Here is a 16,772-nt window from a genome sequence, read left to right as displayed (position 1 = left end):
ATCAAAAAATCGTTTATGGTCTTTCTCTGTTCGTATAGTCGGTCCAACATATGGAGGGTGGAATTCCAATGGGTGGAAATGTTGCATATCAACCTACGATATGTTGGGGGATGCCATTCTGCTGCTGCAGCTCAAGGAGGGGATACTTTGCTGTTTACGAGTGGCTGAAGTGCATGCAAAGATTCCTGGCCATTAGGATGTCTTGCAGATGGGTGGAAGTCTTCAGAAACCGCTTGACAACCAGAATGAACACATGTGCCATGCAGGGCGCATGGCTCAGCCCTCCTTTGACCCAGCGCCGATACCATGTTCTTCCTGTTGTTGGTCACCATGGTTCCGATTTTCAGTTGTCAAGAAGAAAGCCAGGATTCGATTTCTTGATGAAGGACACGGAGCAGTTCCTCCCCTGTGTGACTCAGTTCGCCCAGGCAAATGAGGTGCAGAACAACGTGACACTGCCTTCGCCTGCACATGTGGTATGCTGGAGGGGCACTTTGAATTGTCCCTGCAGTGGAGGCTGAGGACACGGTGGAGAATGAGGAGGCAGAGGCGGACATTGTTGCAGGACCAACGGCTTGAGAACGTGGAGGCAGAAGCGTCGTCACCTGGCCGAGTTGCTGGTGTGGCTGGGCATGAACCACATTTACCCAGTGGACTGTAAAAGACATGTATGCTCCCTGACCGTAGTTACAGCTCCACACGTTGGCGCTGCCGTGCACTTTAGCAGACACCGACAGGCTCAGGGACTGGCCCACCTTCTGTTCTACATGTGTGTTCAGGGCTGGTACTGCCTTTTTGGCAAAGAAATTACGACTTGGGACTCTCCACCTCGGCTCGGCACAAGCCATCAGTTCTCTGAAAGGTGCAGAGTCCACCACTTGGAAAGGGATGGACTGCAGCACCAGCACAATGAAGTCTTTCCTAGCACTGTCCCTAGCGTCTGCAGACATCTCTCCCTGCACTAAGTACACTGGAAAATGGCTGAATCCCAGATGTCTGAGGCTATTTATAGGGCGGTGACATGACCGGGCTGGCTGGCTGCTGCTTCATGTCCTCACACGTTCAGCATCCATTTTATTTATTATTTTTCCTGAAATTCGGATCGAATTCCACTTCTTTAACTTCGATTCGCTCATCTCTAGTTATAACATCCAACAAGGAGACCACTAAGACACCATCTAGAGCAGGAGAAATGCTCTGAAATAGCTCAATACAGAGAGCACTTCACTGTAAAGTTTTGCCTCCAGTGCACTTGCAGGAGCAGAATCTGGCAGAATACTTCTTATTCTCAATACTTCTGCTAATAAAATCTCCACAAATGGTGTGTTTGCTTTGCTCTCTCTAGTCCCTACCTCGCGCTATCAGCAGTTTAGCTTTGTAAAAACTGCTGTGACAGACTCCCTTTAGGGCACATTAAATTTAACTTTGGATTCCTTGTATTCCCATAATTCCTCCCTCAATGGCAGAAAGAACGAACATACCATGATGGACTCGATGATGACTTGGTGTGTTGAGGATCAGTTCCAGCGGACCCAGATTGTTTATGAGCTGCATAGAAGAACATAATGATATGGTAATTAGGAAATAACTTTACGAGTTTATGTATTCCACAGATGGGCGAATCAATTCAATTCATTACAAATTTCCCCAAAACTTTGATTTCTAGCAAATTCCTTGGATTCAGAATGCACAAATCGTTCAAAAAGGCATTTTACATATCAGCCTACAAGTAAGAGAAGAAGTAAAAAAATAAGGATCACATGATCCTGCCCAGTATATTCCCCATAATGCCTTCTAGTCAACCTCAGCCAAACACGAAGGGCTATAGACATGTCAGTAAACGTGTCATAGGCTCTATATGAGATCCCAGCCGTGATCTGCCATGTTTGTCTGGGCTTGTACATTGGGGGGGATATGTCTGTTAGAAAGATCTTACATAACAATATAGTATGTAAGGGTATAGAAATACATCTGTCCATCTAGGTCAGCCTGATAGTTTAGTGTCAGAGAGTTTATGTCACAGTGAGGAGAAGACAATAGCTAGTTAGACGTATCATTATAATTTTAGGTTTTAGAGACAGAGTGAGTGTGTCACATTATGTACCATATTCAGACTTTCTCAGGGAGGCTGGTAGCGGCAGTCATTTGTGACACGGCTTGTGTTGGTGTGCAATATACCGTAAAACGACACTACTCAAAAAATTGACAAGGTAATGATCGCGTAATATGCGAATTGCCGAGCAAAAACGTGATTCCTCCCTGCTTCTTGCTTGTGGGCCAATAAGTCATAGCACTATATCGAATATATTAGTTTTTTCGAATATTCATAATATTCTAAAACAAGAATATATAGCAATACAGCAAATATTCGAAAAAAACAAATGTAGAGCAATCTAGCTAATATAGTGCTGTAATCTTTTTTTTTAATAGTTGTAATTTTTTTCTAATCTGAACTTCAGATGAGAAAAAAATTACAACTATTAGACAAAGAGGATTATAGCACTATATTAGCTAAATTGCTCTATATTAGTTTTTTTTTTTCTTCGAATATTCGCTATATTGCTATAAATTCTTGTTTTAGAATATTACGAATATTCAAAAAAACTAATATATTCGATATAGTGCTATATATTAGTTTTTTTTTTAGAATATTCATAATTTTTCCCATTTAAAGTCATGATTCGCATTACAAAAATTTGCAATAAAATAAAAATCTCGAATATTCATAAATTATGAATATATCACTATATAAGTACCTATATTCGCGATAAAAATATTCGCAATTCTAATATTCGTGATCAACACTATTTATCACTGTACCAATGATACCACTGCTGCTGTCTGCTTGTCCATCATGTTCAATTCTGTAGTGCTGCTATTACTATGTCCACATAGCTGCACATCTCCTGCCTTGTCTATTATCAATTATGTTCTATACTGTGCCTCTGTTGCTACTACTACTGCTGCCCCAGCACAGTGACTGATATCGTGCCTTGCCCAATATGTTCCATACAGTTTTGCTGTTTCCACTACTACTACCCCTACACACTCATGAATCTCCTGCCTTGTCCATCATGTTCCATACAGTTTTGCTGTTTCCACTACTACTACCCCTACACACTCATGAATCTCCTGCCTTATCCATCATGTTCCATACTGTGCTGTTGCTACTACCCCTACACAGCCACATATCTCTTGCCATGTCCATTATGTTCCATACTGTAGTGCTGCTGCTGCCACTACTACTACCCCAACAGAGCTGCATATCTCCTGCATTGTCCATCATGTTCTATACTTTGCACCCTACCCTGCCCAGTATAACAAACTTGAAACTGCCATTGCTTCTTCTTTTTCCAGGGAATCACCAAAGCTACACTTGACTCTGATAACACATGTCACATATCTCATGACAAAAGCCATAGAAATCCATTGAAAAGTTGGTCATCTTTTTCTTGTTTCTTTTTTTTTCTTTCAAGTTTAGCTCAGCACCATCTGTATATTTTATTTAAAATAATGCCTTACTTTTTCCTATCACCCAAAAAGGGATAATGTTTTTGTACTGCTTGTTAAAAACAACAAGCAGTGCTTCTTCCCATCCCCCCGTGTGTGTATAAACACTGGCCGGCATCTGCCCCAAAAAGGATAACTTTTGTACAGTATAGTATGTTATTTAATGCGCTGCTTGTTACTGCCGGCTCCCATTCTTCACTATTCTCTAATCGGGTTACATACAGTCCCGGGGATCCCTTTTTAAGGCAATTGGGGCACTTTCAAAGTGGGTCAAATTTATTTGCACTGATTCGAATCCAAATCAATATAATCAAAACCAAAATAAAATTTAGGAAATTCACTCATCTCTATTATAGAGGACCTTTCCGTCAGTTTTATCATAGGCTAATTATGGTATTACCTTGTAGGGCGGCCCCTACTGATGCCATGGATGTTTTTTTTCTTTTCCCCGTTCGTCCGCCGTGGGCCCCCCGTTGATTTGGCGCCTTGTATTATAATGAGCAGTATCGTCACAATAGGGCGGAGACGCAGTCTTCTGCTGTGGGCGTCTCCTTCTCCCCGGCTGTGAGCGCGATCCAATCAGAATGGAGGACCGCTCACAGTCAGGGAGAAGGAATCTCGCGAGGACTTGAGCTCCTTCTCCCATAGCGTTAGTGGGGGCCGCTCTACAAGGTAATACCATAATTAGCCTATGTTAAAACTGATGAAAGGTCCTTTTTGAGCACAGCTTATTTTTCCTTTTTTGCCTTTCTACATACTGGGATTCTTACCGTTTGGCCCCATTTTACTTGGATTTTAAAGAGATCCCGTAACCTTCCCTGACTTGTGTGTCTTAGTAACTACCTGCTTTCTCCATATAATAACACTTCTGGAGCATCTATTCCTAGGGCTCTATGTTGTGCTATTCCTGTATTATTCCTGCTAGAAGTTTACAAATAAATTGCAAGCAGTCTGCAGTAAAGGTACTGCTGGGTGTTACCAGAAGCCGGTGTGTCTGACTTTGTCTAATTAGTGCTGCTGATGTCATACTGTGCAGGGACACACCGCCAACTGGTAACACCCATCTGCACCTTTACTGCAAGCTGCTGACAATTCACTCTTAGGCCCCTTTCACACGGGCGAGTTTTCCGTGCGGGTGCGATGCGTGCGGTGAACGCATTGCACCCGCACTGAATCCTGACCCATTCATTTCTATGGAGCTGTGCACACGAGCGGTGATTTTCACGCATCACTTGTGCGTTGCGTGAAAATCGCAGCATGCTCCTCTTTGTGCGTTTTTCACGTAACGCAGGCCCTATAGAAATGAATGGGGTTGCGTGAAAATCGCATGCATCCGCAAGCAAGTGCGGATGCGGTGCGATTTTCACGCATGGGTTCTAGGTGACAGTCTATTCACTGTATTATTTTCCCTTATAACATGGTTATAAGGGAAAATAATAGCATTCTGAATACAGAATGCTTAGTATAATAGTGCTGGAGGGGTTAAAAATAATAAAAAAGTTAACTCACCTTCTCCTCTTGTTAGCGTAGATGCCGGTCTGTTCTTTAGCTGTGGGCTGAAGGACCTGTGGTGATGTCAGATCACATGCTCCATCACCATGGTGATGGACCATGTGATTGGAGCATGTGATCTGACATCACCTCAGGTCATTCAGTCCACAGCTAAAGAACAGACCGGCATCTACGCTAACAAGAGGAGAAGGTGAGTTAACTTTTTTATTATTTTTAACCCCTCCAGCACTATTATACTAAGCATTCTGTATTCAGAATGCTATTATTTTCCCTTATAACCATGTTATAAGGGAAAATAATACAATCTTCAGAACATCAATCCCAAGCCCGAACTTCTGTGAAGAAGTTCGGGTTTGGGTACCAAACATGCGCGATTTTTCTCACGCGAGTGCAAAACGCATGACAATGTTTTGCACTCGCGCGGAAAAATCGCGCATTTCTTATCCGGGTAAAAAACATGACGCCCGTGTGAAAGAGGCCTTAAACTTTGAGTACAAATAACAGAGGAATGGCCCAATATAGAGCCGTAAGAAAAGATGCTCCAGAACTGTTATTACATGGGGAATGCAGGTAGTTACTACAACAGACATGTCTGGAGAATGATGTCCTCTTTAGGCCTCTTTCACACGGGCGTCAGTTTTTTTGCCCGGATAAGAGGCGGGTGCGTTGCGGGAAAATGCGCGTTTTTTCCGCAAGAGTGCAAAACATTGTCATGCGTTTTGCACTCGCGTGAGAAAAATCGCGCATGTTTACAAAAAATTTTTTAACTCACCTCAGTCCACTTGATCGCGAAGCCCGGCATCTCCTTGTGTCTCCTTTGTTGAATAGGACCTGTGGTCATCAAAGGTCCTTTACCTGTATTTAATGCTCACCCCAGGTCCTGTTTAGCAAAGGAGACACAAGGAGATGCCGGCTTCGCGATCAAGTGGACTAAGGTGAGTTAAATTATTTTATTTTATTTTTTTTAACCCCTCCAGCGCTGTTTTACTATGCATTCTGTATTCAGAATGCTATTATTTTCCCTTATAACCATGTTATAAGTGAAAATAATAATGATCGGGTCTCCATCCCGATCGTCTCCTAGCAACCGTGCGTGAAAATTGCACCGCATCCGCACTTGCTTGCGGATGCTATGCGATTTTCACGCTTCCCATTCACTTCTATGGGGCCTGCGTCGCGTGAAAATCGGACAATATAGAGCATGCTGCGATTTTCACTCAACGCACAAGTGATGCGTGAAAATCACCGCTCATGTGCACAGCCCCATAGAAATGAATGGGTCAGGATTCAGTGCGGGTGCAATGCGTTCACCGCACGCATCGCACCCGCACGGAAAACTCGCCTTAAGGTCTTGGTTTTTTTGCACTTCAGGATGTACATCTTGGGGGATAATTTTTTAGCATATAAAATTTTGCGTTAAATTTATATTGTTCTTTAAAGAAAAGCAGAATGTTTAAAAAAAAACAAAAACTAATATTTTTTAGCTTTCAAGTAATTTTCAGCACATTGTAGATTATGTTTTTACAATTTGTAAAGATTAAGGGGATATATATTATATGGATTCTTATATTTTATAATACTGTTTTACTCTTTCCTATTTCTGCTGTTTTAATCGAATATTTTATTCAAAACTTTACAATTTGTTGTCCAATAAGAGGGATTTAACTTGATTCTTTTATTATTATTGTAGTGCATGAAATAACTATGTACTCCAATATATTACTTCCTGTGATATAAAATAAGTATACTTTCATAATGCCCTAACAGGTACTGTAATATCTGCATTTGTAATACCAAGGGTTATCCCTTCAATACAATTAGCGACGGAAAGGACTGATGATTAGGGAGAAAAGGGCGTCTCCCTACTTTATGATGTCATGATCGGTATTGATTGCAGCATCACATGGTGTAAACGTCTGGTAAATGAGTGGTCCTTCCGTCTGGGCATTACCCAGTGGAGTAGCAACTTTCATCCATAGCACCAAGGATATAACAACAATAAAAATATATATGAAAAAATAAAAGTAAAAAACAAATACAAAAAATTCTGATATTTACATTTGGAGCTGTGCACTTACTCTTGGGAAATAATATTTCATAGCATAAAAATATTGTACATGTACAGTTATGCTCAAGAACCCCATGGAAGATGGCTGCTCACCGTATTTACACAGATGGAGTCAGTGGCCACATTCGTAAAGCAAAGTCTCCGCAGGGGGTAGAACCCAGCAAAACCAACAAGAGGGATTACCGCTTGTTTCCTTAGTCTCGCACAATGTAAATCTCAAGATTCAATCCTGATTTATTCTGTTTTTCTACCTGATGAGGCCGTTTCTACTTAATTGAGCGCATTACACAACCATAGCTGAATGTCTAAACTATAGCGTACAATGAAAATATTTGATGATTTCAGATAAAACAACCTCCACAAGCCAGCCATGTTAGGATAATATGGAGCTCCAGAGGAGGGAAACGATACGGAACTGACAGAATAGAAATACAAGGCACTTTAATCTGAATAACAGCAAATGTACAAATACAATGAATAAAAGCAAAATATGTATCAGCGGGTAAATTTACAATTTCCTTTAAATAATCGTAACTATTCAACAGTCTTTCCTTTTAGATATTATAGCACACCAAATAACAGATTACTATCTACTTTTCTTCTTTACTTGCCTTCTTTGTACAAGAAAATAACATCTATAATAGTGTCTCATATGTACAAGAATATAACTACTATAATACTGCCTCCTATATACAAGAATATAACTACTATAATACTGCCTCCTATGTACAAGAATATAACTACTATAATACTGCTCCTATGTACAAGAATATAACTCCTATAATACTGCTCCTATGTACAAGAATATAACTACTATATTACTGCTCCTATGTACAAGAAAGTAACTACTATAATACTGGTCCTATGTACAAGAATATAACTACTATAATACTGCCTCCTATGTACAGGAATATAACTACTATAATACTGCTCCTATGTACAAGAAAGTAACTACTATAATACTGCTCCTATGTACAAGAATATAACTACTATAATACTGCTCCTATGTACAAGAATATAACTACTATAATACTGCTCCTATGTACAAGAATATAACTACTATAACACTGCTCTTATGTACAAGAATATAACTACTATACTACTGGTCCTATGTACAATAATATAACTACTATAATACTGCTCCTATGTACAAGAATATAACTACTATAATACTGTCTCCTATGTACAAGAATATAACTACTATTATACTACCTCCTATGTACAATAATATAACTACTATAATACTGCTCCTATGTACAAGAATATAACTACTATAATACTCCCTCCTATGTACAAGAATATAACTACTATAATACTGTTCCTATATACAAGAATATAACTACTATAATACTGCTACTATGTGCAAGAATATACCTACTATAATACTGCCTCCTATGTACAAGAAAGTAACTACTATAATACTGCTCCTATGTACAAGAATATAACTACTATAATACTGCTCCTATGTACAAGAATATAACTACTATAATACTGCTCCTATGTACAAGAATATAACTACTATAACACTGCTCTTATGTACAAGAATATAACTACTATACTACTGGTCCTATGAACAAGAAAGTAACTACTATAATACTGCTCCTATGTACAAGAATATAACTACTATAATACTGTCTCCTATGTACAAGAATATAACTACTATTATACTACCTCCTATGTACAATAATATAACTACTATAATACTGCTCCTATGTACAAGAATATAACTACTATAATACTCCCTCCTATGTACAAGAATATAACTAATATAATACTGCTCCTATATACAAGGATATAACTACTATAATACTGCTACTATGTGCAAGAATATAACTACTATAATACTGCTCCTATGTACAAGAATTTAACTACTATAATACTGCTCCTATGTACAAGAATATAACGACTATAATATTTCTCCGATGTACAAGAATATAACTACTATAATATTGCTCCTATGTACAAGAATATAACTACTATAATACTGCTCCTATGTACAAGAATATAACTACTATAATACTGCTCCTATGTACAAGAATATAACTACTATAATACTGCCTCTAATGTACAAGAATATAACTACTATAATACTGCTCCTATGTACAAGAATATAACTACTATAATATTGCTCCTATGTACAAGAATATAACTACTATAATACTGCTCCTATGTACAAGAATATAACTACTATAATACTGCTCCTATGTACAAGAATATAACTACTATAATACTGCCTCTAATGTACAAGAATATAACTACTGTAATACTGCTCTTATATACAAGAATATAACTACTATAATACTGCTCCTATGCACAAGAATAAAACTACTATAATACTGCTCCTATGTACAAGAATAAAACTACTATAATACTGCTCCTATGTACAAGAATATAACTACTATAATACTGCTCCTATGTACAAGAATATAACTACTATAGTACTGCTCCTATGTACAAGAATATAACTACTATAATACTGCTCCTATGTACAAGAATATAACTACTATAATACTGCTCCTATGTACAAGAATATAACTACTATAATACTGCTCTTATGTACAAGAATATAACTACTATAACACTGCTCTTATGTACAAGAATATAACTACTATACTACTGCTCCTATGTACAAGAATATAACTACTATAATACTGTCTCCTATGTACAAGAATATAACTACTATTATACTACCTCCTATGTACAATAATATAACTACTATAATACTGCTCCTATGTACAAGAATATAACTACTATAATACTCCCTCCTATGTACAAGAATATAACTACTATAATACTGTTCCTATATACAAGAATATAACTACTATAATACTGCTCATATGAACAAGAATATAACTACTATAATACTGCTACTATGTGCAAGAATATAACTACAATAATACTGCTCCTATGTACAAGAATTTAACTACTATAATACTGCTCCTATGTACAAGAATATAACGACTATAATATTTCTCCGATGTACAAGAATATAACTACTATAATACTGCTCCTATGTACAAGAATATAACTACTATAATACTGCTCCTATGTACAAGAATATAACTACTATAATATTGCTCCTATGTACAAGAATATAACTACTATAATACTGCTCCTATGTACAAGAATATAACTACTATAATACTGCTCCTATGTACAAGAATATAACTACTATAATACTGCCTCTAATGTACAAGAATATAACTACTATAATACTGCTCCTATGTACAAGAATATAACTACTATAACACTGCTCTTATGTACAAGAATATAACTACTATACTACTGCTCCTATGTACAAGAATATAACTACTATAATACTGTCTCCTATGTACAAGAATATAACTACTATTATACTACCTCCTATGTACAAGAATATAACTACTATAATCCTCCCTCCTATGTACAAGAATATAACTACTATAATACTGTTCCTTTATACAAGAATATAACTACTATAATACTGCTCATATGAACAAGAATATAACTACTATAATACTGCTACTATGTACAAGAATATAACTACTATTATACTACCTCCTATGTACAAGAATATAACTACTATAATACTGCTCCTATGTACAAGAATATAACTACTATAATACTCCCTCCTATGTACAAGAATATAACTACTATAATACTGTTCCTATATACAAGAATATAACTACTATAATACTGCCTCCTATGTGCAAGAATATAACTACTATAATACTGCTCATATGTACAAGAATATAACTACTTTAATACTGCTCCTATGTACAAGAATATAACGACTATAATACTGCTCCTATATACAAGAATATAACTACTATAATACTGCTCCTATGTACAAGAATATAACTACTATAATACTGCTCCTATGTACAAGTATATAACTACTATAATACTGCTCCTATGTATAAGAATATAACTACTATAATACTGCTCCTATGTACAAGAATATAACTACTATAATACTGCTCATATGTACAAGAATATAACTACTATAATACTGCCTCCTATGTACAAGAATATAACTACTATAATACTGCTCCTATGTACAAGAATATAACTACTATAATACTGCTCCTATGTACAAGAATATAACTACTATAATACTGCTCCTATGTACAAGAATATAACTACTATAATACTGCCTCCTATGTAGAAGAATATAACTACTATAATACTGCTCCTATGTACAAGAATATAACGACTATAATACTGCCTTCTATGTACAATAATATAACAACTATAATACTACTCCTATGTACAAGAATATAACTACTATAAGGGTCCATTCACACGTCCTGTTTTTTTTCATCCTGAAAAACGGTCCGTTTTTTGCGGATCCGTTGTTCCTGAAAATGTTTCCGTATGTCATCCGTATGTCATCCGTTTTTTGCGGATCCGCAAAAAACGGGAGCATGTATACATTTCAATAATCAAATAAAGTTGTTTGGATTTCTTTGAAAAATTTTAAAAAAAAAATAAAAAAATTTGTTATGTGTTTCCAGGAACGGAATCCGCAAAAAACGGATGACATACGGAATGACATCCGAATGTCATCCGTTTTTTGCGGATCCATTGACTTTGTATTGTACCAGGATCCGATTTTTCAGGACAAGAATAGGACATGTTTTATATTTAAACGGACATGCGGAACGGAACAACGGAAACGGACAGCACACATTGTGCTGTCCGATTTTTTCCAGGACCCATTGAAAATGAATGGGTCCAGATCTGGTCCTGATCTGTTCCTGAAAAAACGGAACAGATCAGGAAAGAAAAAACGGACGTGTGAATGGACCCTAATACTGCCTCCTATGTACAAAAATATAACTACTATAATACTGCTCCTATGAGCAAGAATATAAATACTATAATACTGCCTCCTATGTATAAGAATGTAACTACTATAATACTGCCTCCTATGTACAAGAATATAACTACTATAATACTGCCTCCTATGTACAAGAATATAACTACTATAATACTGCCCCTATGTACAAGAATATAACTACTATAATACTGCCTCCTAGCTGTGAGGACGTGTGTCAGTAGCTCTCCTGAGGCTTTGGATGTCTGGAGAAAGCCCAGGGCGGGGCCACTCTGGGTGGGAATGCTCCCCAAGCAAGGCCCAGGCTTCAAGGCCTATTCTGGGAAACAATTCCCAGACCTCTCACACCATGGATAATTATCCAAAAGTTTCTTTGGAAGGAAGGAATGTTCCGAGTACTGCCAGTCCCAGTGCAGCAGGAAGCAAAGAAGAAAAGAAAATGTTGGAAGTAAAGAAGGAAACATCACTGAGTAAGAGCATGGCTGCAGGTGTGCAATCCACCCCACCCGCAGGCAGACAGAGGAGAACATCCCTGGAGAAGCAGACCATGCAGGAGAATCTGCAACAGTCTGTCCTGATGCGGTCTGACCGCACACGTTATGGAAGTGGGAACAGCGCAAAAGTCGCCAACATGACAGATGAGACCAGAGGGAATACTGCAGGAAGGCTTCATGGGGCCACAAGTGCGGTCACTGGGAAGAACCAGGGGCCCAGTCACCAGTCTGGAGATAGTGACCTCGCAGCAGTGACCACGGCTGCACCAAGCCCAGTGCAAGGACCAAGCAGAGGGACGCCTGTAAGGAGCCATTCTGTGAGTACACTGCCGACACAGCCCCCCAATACTCAGCGTGCACCAGAACTAAGTCTGGCCGAGCGGATCCCAGCTCTGGTCAAGAGACTAGAGACATTAAAAAAGACAAAACTACAGCTGCAGAAACAGATAGATTGTGTCTATAAGCTAAAGGCAGCAAACCCCAACAATCAGGCTGTTCACGACAAGAAGCTGAGCTCCCTCGCTGTGCAGCTCGCTGACACTGTGCAGGACATGGAGGCTGTACTGGAGCAGATGGGACCAGTCGCTGAATCCTTCAGGAACCAGCAAAGACATGAGGAAAGACCTGCGCTAGAACCATCTCCATCTAAACCCAGGTCTCTAACCTGTCCAGATGACACCCAGCAGGCCTGTGTAAAACCAGTCCTCAGACCAGCCAGCTTCCCTTTTGAGAAAGGGAATTTGTACAGAGAAGTGGAAGAAAGTGTCCAGCACCAGCAAAGACCTGCAGAGACTCCTCAAAAGGTACCACAAGTTCCAGCAGTTTGTACTGTGAAGCAGGACTATGGACTCCAACCAGAAGGTAACTCTGCAGTAGCAGTGCAGTCACCACAAGCGCTGGGGGGCAGTAGAGAGCAGCAGGACTGTGGACTGAAACCAGAAGGTAACTCTGCAGTAGCAGTGCAGTCACCACAAGGCCTGGGGGGCAGTAGAGAGCAGCAGGACTGTGGACTCTCGCCTGAAGGCAGCAGTGCAGCAGAGAGCTCGCAGGTCATGGCTCAGCAGGACTGTCAGGGCTCTGTAGAGCAGGATCATACTGCCAGTGACTGCATTGATATGACTGCATGTGATGTTACTGATGATGTTTCTGCAGAGGGGAGCGCTTCACAGTCTGTGTGGGATTTGGGGTCATCTCTAGACTCGGGTCCACCATTAGGTCAGCCTTCAGAGGCTTGTGACCCGCAGAGTATAAAGGATGGTGGTGGGGAGGGGGCTGTACAGTCTGATGCACAACACTTCCCCCCTTTAGTTACACCAGAAGTGTCAGACCCCCGTAGTGCAGGCGGTCAGCAGCCACCACAGCGCCCCCAAGTTCAGCAGGAGGGTGGAACTGGTGGTGTCTCCTCTGGTAATGCCTGGAGCCGTGGGTCACCATCCTTTACATCTAATGTGAACTATACAGGTCAGGCTTTTAAGAGGAGGAATGTGGTCAGGTTCAGACATAGAGGGGCCAAGGAGGAGTTGCCTGACAGGAGGTTTGTGGTCCGTGAACTTCTGTGCCACCAAATGGGTTTCCTGCCATCTAACATCTTGGCAGTGATAAACCTTCCTGACAGGCAGGGGTATGACGTTAGTTTTAAACTCATGTCTGACCTTGACCGCTTCTGGGCTCATTTCTCCCGGGTGAGAGATGCTGATGGCTGGAATAAGTTCAGCCTCATCCCCATCTCTAGACCAGACACAGCAAGCGTCACCATAATATTCTGGAACGAGTCGGTACCCTACCAGGATATTGTTGTATGGCTAAAAAGACACTGTGACCTAATGTCAGATCTCACCAAGACTAGGGACGAGGATGGCATATGGACTGGGGGGTGGAAGGTCCTGGTAAAGTTACGGCAGGTTAACAACATTACCCAACATCTGCCCAACTCATTCTTTATTGGCCGGGAGAAAGGGGTATGCTTCTATGCGGGTCAGCCTAGAAAATGTTTTAAATGCGGAAAGGCCGGTCATATTGCGAGTGTGTGCACCCTGGTAAAATGTAATTTATGCGGGGAGATCGGCCATGTCAGCGCCACCTGCCAGAACATCCGGTGCAACCTCTGTGGTAGGATCGGTCACTCCCACAGGGACTGTCCAGACGCCTGGCATAATGTTTGTAAGGACTTCCCTGATGAGGACTTGCTGGAAGGGGCAGATGACCTAGAGGAGGAGATGTTGTTGTAAGGGTCAGCAGTGACACCGCCCGAGCCTCAGCACAATATGGGTGACAATATAGGTGACATAGTGCCTGACCAGTGCCAGCCAGGAGCCACTGAGGGGAACGGGGAGGTCACTGAGCAGGTTGTGGGCACGTCGTCTTCTGCCCCAGCATCAATAAATCCACAGAAAAGACGGAAGAAGGACAAAACCAGCCGTAAGCCTGAGGGGGAATGGACCACTGTCCAAAAGCCTTCCAAAAAGAAAGTAGACCCCGGGTCAGGTGTCATGACCATAACAAATAGGTACGGTGTCCTATCAGAGTCAGACGCTGAGGAAGAGATGGAGAGAGAGTTAAAGAGAGTGGTAGATGAATTTAATGAGGACCAGGAGGGCGACCCCCCCACAAAAAGGAAACCCCCGCAAGCTAAACGTCTGTCCGAATCAGACATGGAGACAGGTGGTCGGCAGGTGGGCTCAGACTCAGATCTATGATGATGGGGGTAATATCTCTGCTACTTGTGCTTTGCTTTGCTTTGATGGCTGACTTCAACTTTAAAGTGTTCTCCAGTAATGTGAACAGTGTCAGAGTGAGGAGGACCAGGCATGCGGTTTATGAACATCTAAGGTCTCTTGATGCTGATATATTCTTCCTACAAGAGACACGTTTAAATACGTTAGGACTCTTACGGGAAGCCGAGCTTGAATGGCGGTCTGGTCCATCCTTTTGGTCACTGGCTGTAGAACCAAGTGCCGGGGTCTCTATCCTCTTTAACACCAATGATGTAACTATACATAGGTTGACAGAGGTATTGATGGGAAGGTGCCTAATTCTGGAAGTTACTATTCGGGGTAGGAGGCTCCGTCTCATCAATATCTATGGTTCGCAGACAGTGACTGAAAGGATTAACCTTTATAATGAAGTGAAGCCATATCTCTTCACATCTATCCCTATCATCATGGCTGGAGATTTTAATGCCGCCAGGGCATCTAGTGACAGGACCTCTAATAGGCCTCTTACCAGAGACTCCAAGGTTCTAAACAGAATCATTCAACAGGCCGGGTTGTCAGATGTGTTTGTGCAGGGTGGTCGTAAACCAAAATTTACTTATTTTTGTGGTGAAAGAAGAAGTCGGATAGATTTAGCTCTGGTGAGTCCTACAGAGACCATTGGTGAGAAAGATGAGAAGATCGTCCCTTATTCAGACCATCTGGCCTTATATTTCTGTTTGGGTGTCACAAAGTGTTCTGGGACAGGTAGAGGGTTATGGAGACTTAATTCCAGTCTATTAGAAGACCCTTCGGTTCAGAGTCATGTTCACTCTCTTATACAGAGTCAGCTAGAGAGAGTGGACTTTTATGGCAATATGGCCGACTGGTGGGAGGATGTCAAGGATGAGATCAGATCCCTCTTAAAGAGACTGTCAGTTATAAAGGGGAAGTGTAAGTATGGCCAGTATCTCAAGCTGCGGAAAGAATTGGAGTCACTCTATTCGGCGGGAGGGGGTGACCAACAAAGGATTGACCGGCTGAAATCTGAGATGAGGCAGTATCAGTACAGCAGGTATACCTCCCTGGTTCTTGAACGGGATTATGGGACCTTAGGGTCTCCTGATCCCTTTTAGAATTGCCGGGAGCGAGTGGCAAATAAATCTGTCACCGGTCTCACTGACCCCCAGGGTGTTTTGCAAGAATCTCGGGAGGGTATCCTGGGGGTGGTGAGATCTTACTATGCTGACTTGTTTCAGAGGAAGGTTTTGGATAGTGACAAGATGACCCAATTCTTGGAGGCAACTCCGCTCCCTGATACTAATGATTTGGACTTTTCTCCTTTGACAGCAGATTTGACGGTGGCGGAGGTTAAAGAGGCCATTGATAAGTTACATCTGAAGAAGGCACCAGGTCCAGATGGGATAACAGCAGAATTCTATAAGACATTCAGAGACCTCTTGGCCCCAATCCTCGTGGATGTATATACAAATTGTTTAGAAAGTCACCTGATGCCTCCATCCATGAGAGTGTCCTCGCTGATTCTGCTGTCCAAAGGTAAAGAGCCGAGTGACATCAAGAACTGGAGGCCGATTGCCCTCTTGAATGTCGACAGAAAGATTCTGGCAAAAATTCTTTTTTCTAGATTAGTTTGTCTGTCCTCAGCACTGTTGTCAGGC

General features: G+C 40.7%; 1 protein-coding gene across 1 annotated transcript in view; it reads right to left on the bottom strand.

The window, feature by feature from the left end:
- LOC122938326 (alkylglycerol monooxygenase-like) overlaps positions 1 to 16,772 on the bottom strand; it is a 184,247-nt gene that overhangs the window by 135,450 nt on the left and 32,025 nt on the right. Inside the window, exon 3 of the mRNA XM_044293765.1 lies at positions 1,482 to 1,548. Coding sequence (XP_044149700.1) covers positions 1,482 to 1,548 — 67 coding nt within the window. The remainder of the gene's footprint in view (positions 1 to 1,481; positions 1,549 to 16,772) is intronic.

Source organism: Bufo gargarizans, chromosome 5, assembly GCF_014858855.1.
Source record: "Bufo gargarizans isolate SCDJY-AF-19 chromosome 5, ASM1485885v1, whole genome shotgun sequence".
Taxonomy (NCBI): Eukaryota; Metazoa; Chordata; class Amphibia; order Anura; family Bufonidae; genus Bufo; species Bufo gargarizans.
The sequence above is the reverse complement of the archived record's forward strand: the minus strand, read 5'-3'. Positions and strand labels throughout refer to the sequence as shown.